Source organism: Myotis lucifugus, unplaced genomic scaffold (assembly GCF_000147115.1).
Source record: "Myotis lucifugus unplaced genomic scaffold, Myoluc2.0 scaffold_18, whole genome shotgun sequence".
NCBI classification, from domain to species: Eukaryota; Metazoa; Chordata; class Mammalia; order Chiroptera; family Vespertilionidae; genus Myotis; species Myotis lucifugus.
In genome coordinates this window covers 4,115,307-4,125,517 of record NW_005871066.1, presented here as the reverse complement: position 1 = coordinate 4,125,517, position 10,211 = coordinate 4,115,307, and the positions used below count along the sequence as shown (strand labels likewise).

The 10,211-nt window shown below is 53.8% G+C and overlaps 1 protein-coding gene across 1 annotated transcript in view; it reads right to left on the bottom strand.

Annotated features, from left to right (window-relative positions):
- The window catches only part of ZNF775 (zinc finger protein 775), a 22,350-nt gene that overhangs the window by 11,645 nt on the left and 494 nt on the right, over window positions 1-10,211 (bottom strand). The window contains 4 exon segments of the mRNA XM_023751006.1: window positions 14-697; window positions 1,486-1,520; window positions 2,365-2,473; window positions 2,993-3,719. Of these exon segments, the coding sequence (XP_023606774.1) occupies window positions 14-697; window positions 1,486-1,520; window positions 2,365-2,473; window positions 2,993-3,053 (889 nt within the window). The 5' untranslated portion in view covers window positions 3,054-3,719.

Sequence of the window (10,211 nt, the reverse complement as noted above, 5' to 3'; positions counted from 1 at the left end):
GGCGGCCCCGGACGCAGTTGACGGCCCCCGCAGGCCGCGGGTTCCCGGAGCAGCTCCAACAGCCGGGCGCGGGCGCCCTGGCGGTCCCGGACGTGCGCGCGCTGGTGGATGCGGAGGCCCACCGGGTGGCGGAAGCAGCGCTCGCACTCGGGGCACGAGTACGTGGCGGGCCGCGAATGGGTCTTCTGGTGTTTGAGCAGGTGCTGCTTCTGGCTGAAGCGCCTGGCGCACTCGGGGCAGCGGAAGGGCCGCTCGCCCGTGTGCTGCTGCTGGTGGCGCGCCAGGTTGGGCTTCTGGCTGAAGCTCTTGCCGCAGCTGCCGCACAGGTAAGGCTTCTCCCCGGTGTGGGTGCGCTGGTGGATCTTCAGGGACGACCACCAGCTGAACCTCTTCCCGCAGTCCAGGCACACGAAATGGCCCTCGCTGGCAGACAGAACGGGGCTCAGGGGGCCGGGAGCTGCCCCCGGAACCTGGCCTGCCAGCCCAGCATCCTGCTCAGTGGGAGAGGTCCACCTGGGACCCCCAGTCTCCTCCTGTCCCCCCAAGGATCGGGGTTTCCCCAAAGCCTGGCGTGGTGGGAGGCCCAGGGGCTGCTGGAAAATGTTTTCCTTGTCCTTGGAAAGCGCGGCGGGCGGCGCCAGGGTCTGCAGCAGCCACTCTGGCTTCTCTGGCTTGATCTTCATCACCAGCCGGTCTCCTGCCAGAAGCAAAGGGACAGAGGACGGGGAGAGTCAGTCACTGCTCTGAGCTCCGAGGAAGACTTGCCTGGAGGGCAGAGCAGGAGGGCAGAGCACAGCAGAAAATAAGACAGGGCAGAAGAATGCACAAGGAAGAGATCTGAAAGGGGAGAGGATGAAATGGGGAAAGGAGAGACAGTAGGGGAAGGAAGGGCAGTAGGGCAGGGGCAGGTTGGGGGTTGGAGAAGGACAAAGGGAAAGATGCAAAACAGGAAAGCTGGTCCTGGCCCGGTTGCTCAGTGGTTAGAGCGTCAGCCTGTGCACCATGGGGTCACAGGTTCGATTCTGATTAAGGGCAGGTACCTGGGTTGCAGGTTCAATCCCTACCCCGGGAACCAACCAATGTGTCTCTCTCATATTGATGTCTCACTCTCTTTCTCTCTCCTCTCTCTCTCTCTTCCCCTCTCCCCTCCCTTCCACTCTCTCTAAAACTCAATGGAAAAAAATATCCTCAGCTGAGGATTAACAACAACAAAGAAAGGAGGAAAGCTAAGTGAAGCTGCTGTGCCAGGACACACCAGCTGCCCCCCTGCTCTGCCTGAGGCCCAGGAGACACAGACAGTTAAAGACACCCATCCAGTGAGATTTCCCTGGAGAGCAAGCAGAACATGGCCAAGTTCAAACATCTTCTTTTCCAAAGGATCATGTGCTGGGAGTTTGCTAAGCGAGTCTGTGCCCGGTCCCTCAGTGGCCCATGTCACTGCCGGGCCCTCTCCAGGGTGGCAGCCATGGTGTGTGAGCACCTCACCTGCTGGGACTTTGGCCGTCTGCAACATCAGTTTTCTTCAACAAAATCAAGAACAAGAAAGTCAGCCGGAAAGGTCTCAGCACCAAAACAGGTGAGCCTTGTCTCTGTACTAAACCTAGGCCGCTCTACTCCCGAGTCCCACACACAGGGCTGCTCAAGGCTACAGGGGCGCTTGGTTCCTCTGGCTCATGGATACCAGCCTGATGGAAAAGGTCTGCTACAGACACTGAATACAGACTGTATGTTTCCATTATATGAAGTTCAAAAGCTGGCAGGACTGATGGATGAGTTAGAAGCCAGGATAACAGGCACTGTTTGGAAGGGGGCAGGAGGAACTTCTTTCTTGATCTGGGTGCTGGTCACATGGGAGTGTTCACATCATAGGAATGTTCACATCATAAGAATTTATAAAGCTCCTGAACTATGCACTTTTCTATGTGTTACACTTCAATAAAAAGTTTACACTCAATTAAAAGTAGGTAAAATGAAACAGTTGCAAACAAGAGAGAAGCTACAGTAAACAACAGGTTCCAAAATATAGAAGACAAGAAAATAAATCCAGAGGAAGTAGGAGGGAGGAATTAACAAAGAAAATAGTACGTGTGTGTGCATGCCAGTGTCTGTGCGTGCGTGTGTGTGTGTGTGTATGTGTGTGTGTGCATGTGTGTGTGTTCCCTTGCCTGGCAAGTTTTGAACCACCCTTTGTCATTTTCTTAGCTCCTGTAATCTGTCTTTGTCCCATTCTTTGAAGACCTTCAACGTCCTGCAATTCGACACCTTCTAAGTGAGGGCAGCTTTGGAAGGACACGAAGACGAAGACGAAAGACGTGCCAGGGAAGGAAGCCATGATTGGCTCGCACCTTTCCCTCTCTGTCTTACCTGTGCTGGCACCAGCCAGGCTGCTCTCCATCCCAGGGGACCCACGGCATCAGCACGGTGCCCCGACTCGGTCTGTGCGTGAGATGGGAGCAAAGGAAACAGAGTTGGCCTGTGGGACAAGGACAAAAGGCTTTCCCAGTCCTCGTGCCACCTCACAGAATGCATTCCTTCTTTTTCAAGAGCTTTTCTGTCCATGACCTCGGCTGAAATGTGCAGGATTTTTTAAATTGCACACATACCTGCCAGGCAGGTAAAACAGGCATAATTCCCATCTTATGAAGAGGAACCTGAGGTCAGAGAGGGCCACTGACATGCCCCGAGTCACATAGGTGCTGAATGGTGGAGCAGGGTAAGATCCCAGGCCTTCTAGCTCCCAGACTAAAGCCTCAGGTCTAGGCTCTCAACATCGCAGGGCGGGGTGTGAAGGATGCTGCAGGGGAGAAACTCAAACGAGTTAGTGGCCTGAGAGATCTTGCAGACACCTGAGAAGGCAGAACTGTGCCTGTGAAACCACGGCCCTCCTCTCTCTAAGTCCCCGTCCATGTCCCAGCACAAACCCTCCCCAGGAGCACTCCATGCAAGAACGCACAGTCCAGCTGGGCTACGTGTCCACTAATCCACGGCTCACCTGGATGGTTAATGCTCCAGTTGTCAGAACATTTCCTGATGGTTCCTCGTGCCTGGAACATGATGGGGGACAGGTCATGCTGCTCAGAAGCCTCGGGCTTTGCGCTGGCTGCCCCTCTGCATGGGGTGTTCTGTCTCAGATCTTGGCATGGCCCCCCTCACCTCGTTTAGGGATCACCTCCTCAGCGCGGCCTTCCCTGGCACTCTGGGTAAAGTCACAAGCCTAACTCCACCTCGCATTCCTCCATGACACTTTGCCACCTGACATGGTATTTACTCTATTCCCCTTCATCTGGAGGACAGGAACTCTTGGTGCCCACGGAGGAAGGCCCGGGACCTGGGACAGAGCCCCCACCCAGAGAACACCTGGCAGCGCTGTGGCGCTCAGAGGTGGACTGTGGGCAGCCTGCGGTTCATTCTCTCCACCAGGTACCAGGGACTGCCTCTGCTACGGACAGGATTCTGGCTTCACACGCCTGCTTCCCCGTAGACCCCACACTCCCAAAGAGCCCCACTGAGGACCTGTGGCTCTCAGATCAGCTCCAGCAGGGGGCTTTCCTGGCCATCAGCTGGAGCTTCCTCCAGGGCACCTCAGTCCAGCCGCCCTCACAAGAAACCCTGTCTTATCTTGCTCCCTACCTGGGGCCCTCGAGAGCCCCCGAGGCCCCCCATCCTAAGGGTCCCCCTCTTCTCTCCCAGGTCCCCTTCCCAGGCTGGGAATCTGGACCCTGCCAAGAGAAGTGGGGTGGGGGTGGAGGTGGGGGAGATAAGGGTAAATATGAATCTAACACTTGGAGTGCGGGTGAATTTCCCGCCAAAATATAAGATGGCTCTGTCTTTTGGTTTTGTTCCATCCACCAAAAGGGTGGATTACAAACAAATATTTGGTAATACGCAGTTACAATCGGCCCGAGTTTACACGTTTCCCGCACTCCACTGCAAATCTATATGAACCGAGTTAAAGACGGCTCCCGCGGAGTACGCGCAATTCACGCGAGCCGACTTAACTCGTTTCCCGCACTCCAAGTGCTAAAATACAGAAAAAAACATTTTTCCCTCGTGCAGAAAGGGAGAAACCCCTCCCCTTTCCTTCAGAACATTTCTTTAGAAAACTTCTAAACACAGGTTCTTCCTCTGTCTCTTTGAGATGTACATAAATCATTTCAAAGGCAAAATAAGCCTCTTGCCAGCTTTACAACCCACGACTGTCTCTCTCAGGGACCTGGAAGCCATCTCTTTAAAATGTAAATATCAAGAGAGACAGCGCCCTGTCTCCCTGTCCCCATGGGAGGCTGGGACCCTAACCTGGGTGGACACCTGGCTCCAAGCTGCAAAACTACCTCCTGTCACAAAGGTATGAGAAGTGTGTTTTTCCTCTGGACAAAGGCAATGAACAAACACCCCCGTTCCCAGGTGAATCTGGGATGAACTCTGTGTGACAGAGGTCAAGCCCTCTCACCGGAGGACTAGTGACAGTGTACCTGGAGAACATGTGTGTAACAGACTGCACCTGCTGGGCTGTGTAACAGGTGAGATTTCTTTCTGTCTTTGCAATCTCTTGGTGGACTTCCTGTGATGTGCATCTCATTCTGGTGTGATGATCATTCAATAATAAAAACAAAGACCCTAGCCGTTTGCTCAGTGGTTAGAGCAGCGGTTCTCAACCTGTGGGTCGCGACCCCTTTGGGGGTCGACCGACCCTTTCACAGGGGTCACCTAAGACCATTGGAAAACAAATATTGAATATATAACTACATATTGTTTTTGTGATTAATCACTATGCTTTAATTATGTTCAATTTATAACAATGAAAATACATCCTGCATATCAGATATTTACGATTCATAACAGTAGCAAAATTACAGTTATGAAGCAGCAACGAAAATAATTTTATGGTTGGGGGTCACCACAACATGAGGAACTGTATTAAAGGGTCGCGGCATTAGGAAGGTTGAGAACCACTGGGTTAGAGCGTCATCCCGCACATAGAAGAGTCCAGGGTTCGATTTCCTGCTCAAGAGCATGTACTTTGGCAGCAGGTTCTCCAGCCCCTGCAACCAATCGATGTTTCTTTGTCTCTTTCTCCCCCTCCTCGCTCCCATCCACTCTCTCTAGAAATCAATGGAAAAAATATCCTTGGGTAAGGATTAAACATAACAAAACAAGCCTGTTGTTTCTCTCCTACTTTTGCGAGATTTTCTGAGTTGGCGGGTGATTTTGTTTTTAATTCTATTTCCCCAGTAGGGTGTGCTCTGTACTCCTTCTGTGGTTTATAGACACCAAAATCTGCCTGTGGGGCAGAGAAAGGGGAGCCCGGAGGAGAGGGGAGGAAAGGCCCACCGTGGGGGCCCTGATACACTCTGTGTCCCACGGCCGGGGGAAGCCTCTCACCAATGTCCACCTAAAGAGGCTCAGGGGACTGGCGAATAGGGAGGCCATGAAAGGTGGGGAAACTCAGACAGGGGGCAGGGGCCAACTTCAGTGTGGGGACAGAGGATGGGGCTTGGCCTTATTCACAAAACCCTAACACGACACAAGAGGCCCCTTAGCCTAATCAAATCAGTCCTACCTGACTGATTCTGTCTTCCAAGAGGTATTAAGACCTAAAAATCGCCTCAGTGGATAGAGCGTCAGCCTGGGGACTGAAGCGTCTCGGGTTCGATTCCAATCAAGGGCGCATGCCCGGGTTGCGGATCGGTCCCCAGTAGGGGGCGTGCAGGAGGCAGCCGATTAATGATTCTCTCTCATCATTGATGTTTCTATCTTTCTCCCTCTCCCTTCCTTTCTGAAATCAATAAAAATATGTATTTTTTTTTAAATCGCCTTGGGTGCCAGAAAGACTTCAATTCTTAGTGAACAATTCACAGTGAATTAATTACCTCATCCCTGGGAACCCTGGGCTCACTAGGGCTTGTGGTCAGAGTAAGACAGAAGTGGACACGAAAGAAAGTGGACCCTCATGGGCCCCAGGGGAAGAAATAAGAATGAGAGGGCAGGGATAGGAGGAGCACGGAGGACAGGAATAGGGGTAGGCAGGCCGTGTCTTGGGGGCCCAGCTCCACCTGTGTGCTCAGGTGGGACATCTGGAAAACAGGCAAGTGGGTGTCCTGCAGACAAACCCTGAGCTAGCCAAACCCGGGAAAGTCCCTCCCCATGGCCACTTCCTTCCAGGTCGGCCAGGTCACCAGGTGCACCCTGCCCCTCCCCCCAAGCTGTGCCTTTTCCATCCTTCTCTCTTATTCTGCCACCCAACAGTCTCACGCCGCCTGACGCATCGGTTGACCTGAGAGATGCCCAGGAACCCATCCAGCAGGCTGCCTAGCAAAGCGCCCCAGCCAGAAAACAGGAGGCCATGGGGCCAGTCCGCCACCCCCACCAGGGCCCACTGAGTCTATGAAGGCCGCTTGGCCCTGGCCCCACACTCCAATGACCTTTCCCGGGCGGCCCAACAAGTTCTGTGGAGAGCAGGTCTCAGGGCAGGGCCCGGAGCACCATCCCCTTCCCAGCCCCTGGCTCTAGGCCCAACCCTCCCTACGTGGGGTCGGGCTGCAGCTGGGACGTGAGTCCCCTCAGCTGGGGCAGCTGCCATGACAACTGCCAGACCACACAAAGCGGGGATTGTGGCCTGTGGCAGGTGGTGAGGTCTGGGGCAGGGGAAGGTAACAAAGGAGCTTTGGTCTCAGCAGAAACTTGGGGGCGGGAAGGGGCGGACAGCAGCTGGGAGAGGAGAAGGGCCACAGTGCAGGGACAGGTCCAGGTCTCCCACATCCGCCCACGCTCAGGCCCTTGGAACTTTCCCACCAGCCACGCACATCTCTCTGCACAGACTCAGGCCCCTGCTGGAGAGAAGTGGATCGCGCCTCATGTGTCCTTTGTCACGAGTAAAGCAGGGACTGGCCACATGCCCTGCACCAGGAGCTGAGGCTTTGAGGGATGGCCCAGCTCCTAGGCCAGTGGTTCTCAACCTTGGCTGCACATTAGAATCACCTGGGAATCTTTTTTAAAATCCTGATTTCTGGGCCCCATTCTCCGGATTCCCAGGTGATTCTAATGTGCAGCCAAGGTTGAGAACCACTGTCCTAGGCCCTGCTCAGTCATGAGCCGTGACCCAGGGCTGCACCCATGTCCTCACTGCCATGCTCACTTATACCAACAATCCTGCCCCCACAGGAAACTGCAGGCAAGGAACAGACGGGGGACAACCTTCCCCAGGTACCCCACCACATCGAGCTGGCCTCCCTCTGCCCATTGGTCCATGCTTCCCTACTTTCTCTTAATCACATCTCTCCCAGCCCTCAGCTGGTTTAACCCCACCTGGCCCTCCGTGCCTCGCCCACTCTAACCAGCCTCCTACCCTCTGCCTAGTCTGGCTGGCCCACTCTCTGCTGGCTGATTCCTCAGTGGAGGGGTGGGGGGGCTGAGAGCTTGGGATGGGGTTTGCTTCTTTAAAAAATATATATGTTTTTATTGATTTCAGAGAGAGGAAGGGAGGGGGAGATAGAAACATTGTCGAGAGAGAAACTTCGATCGGCTGCCTCTGCACGTCCCCTACTGGGGATCAAGCTTGCGACCTGGGCATGTGCCCTGACCAGGAAACGAACTGGAGACCTCCTGGTGCATGGGACAGCAACCAACTGAGCCATACCAGCCGGACTGGGGTTGGCTTCTGATTAGCCATGTGACCCAAGGCCAACTGCTTTTCTTCTCTGGGCCACAGTTTCCCCATCTGCAAATGCAAATGATGCTTGTTCCTAATGTATAGAATTGTTATATCAAATGGAAGGAACAGCTGAAAAGACTGAAAAATGTTCACAAGGTACGAGATGACTTCTTTTTAGGTCAGTGCAGTGGCCACATCTCCCGCCACACACTCCCGGCCCTGTAAGGACTGTATCACGGGGTTTCCCCAGTAGGGAGAACCCATTTTAGTGACCTCAGTTTGCACCCGCCAGCCTTCCTTGGGAACCCAAGTCCACAGACAGCCTGGGCAGCCAGTTCCCCAGGCCTCTCCACTTCCTGGAGGTCCCTGATTGAACCCCAGGCCCACACCGGTGGCACCTCCTTGCAGGACTTCTTCCTCTACCTGCCTTACATGCACATCTTTGCTGTGACTGTCCCACCCCCACCTCCATGCCCCCACACCTGCCCCACACCCATGGCATCCCCACCCCAGTGTCCTTTTAAAAGAGAGAGCAACACCCATGTTCCTCCACCCCAAGTCCAGGACTTAGGAGCCTGCCAGGGCCTGGGACCCCCATCTGAAGAGCAGGGACAAAACCAACTGCTCACAACACTGAACAAGCGTCATTTTCACCTATAAATCCTTTTCTGGTGTTTGCTGCATTTGAAGGCGCTTGGGAAAAGTAGGAAGTGCTTCCCTCTTGTAAGATGAGGAGAGCGAGGCCCAGAGCTGACACTCTGACTCAAACAGAGTTAGACGGCAGGTCTCCCCCTGCACACCCTCACCCGCTCTCCCCTCCAGGCCACTCGGCCCGAGGAAACCTTGGGTTCCTCAGCTGACCTCTCTCCAGGGGCCGGGGCATGGGCCTGACCACCTCCACCATGTTCTGCACTTGACCCCAGACCTCCCTTGCTTCCCCAGAGAGGACAGTGGGTCTTCATCAGGCCTCTCAAAAAGGCGCCACCTTCGCTACCACAGAGCACAAACGCCCACAACACAGGGGTCATAAGTGGTACCACTGCTATTTTTAAGACTTCAGACCTCCTCCTGCCACGGCCTTGGTTCAGGCCTCACCACTTCTCTCCTGGACACCGTGCCTGTTTTATAGCTTATCCTGCCCCTCCAACCCACCTACCACCCAGCACTCAAAGCCATGTTACAACTGGGACATGTTTCTACTTTGCTCAAAATACTTCAATGGGTCCTCAACACCTTCGGGTTCAGCTAAAAATTTCTTGGCGAGACCATTTAAAATTGGCCTCTGCTCACCTCTGCTCACTGCCTGAGGCTCCACCTGCCCCGCTGGCCCTCTCTGCGGCCCCTGACCCGGCCATGTCGTAGCATGCCGGTGACCAGTCCCGGAATACTGTTGCCCAACCCTTCCCTGCCCAGCCCGGATCAGGGATCACTGTGACCAGGAAGCCTTTTGGGTTTGTCAGGCTCAGTTAGGGGCCCTTCTCTGTTTGACCTGTGCATCCACCCAGCCCAGCACCATCCACATGGTACAGTAATATTTTGTCTGTCTCCACAAGACTGTAAACATCTTAACACAGAGACTATTTCTCTCTCCTCAGCACCCAGCACACGGTCCCACATGCTGACAAACCATTGATAACAATTTTAATAAAGAAACATTTAAATAAAAGAAACTTAAGTCCAAAACAGATTACAGAGTCACAGAACCTTGGAGTTGAAAGGAGACTAACACCCTCTAGTCCAGCGGTTCTCAACCTGTGGGTCGCGGCCACTTGGGGGGTCGAACGACCCTTTCACAGGGGTCGCCTAAGACCATCGGAAAACACATATTGTTTTTGTGCTTAATCACTATGCTTTAATTATGTTCAATTTGTAACAATGAAAATACATCCTGCATATCAGATATTTACATGACGATTCATACATAACAGTAGCAAAATTACAGTTATGAAGTAGCAACGAAAATAATTGTATGGTTGGGGGTCACCACACCATGAGGAACTGTATTAAAGGGTCGCGGCATTAGGAAGGTTGAGAACCACTGCTCTAGTCTTTTCATTTTACAGATAAACACAGGGACACACACCCCCCCAAAATAAAAACAACAACAGCCTAAGCCTAGACGTTTTCCTGCCCTCTGCCATCTCACCCCGCCCCCCCCCGCACCCCAACCTCTGGGGGTTTGACCACACCCCACCCAGGCTCTGGCTGACCAAGACCCAACTCCAGGCTCCATCCTGTCAAACGGCCCCAAGGGCACCGTCTCAATGTCCTCCACCTGCACCGGGGAAGCAGCCCCAGCGCCCACCCCACTCCCCGACCGCCCCGCCCCGCCCCCTGAGAACCGGGCCGCTGTGCCGCTTTCCTGGATTGGAGGTTTCAGGGAGACCCCTTCACCCCTCAATTTCTGCCGAGCTTCCCTCAATATCCTAACCCCGAACCCAGCCTACAACCAATAATAGAATCACAGAAACTCGAATGTTACACTTTAAGCCTGAGAGTATAGAGGACTTGTATTTAGGTGACAAATGGACAGCCCTATACATTAAATGTGAAACATACA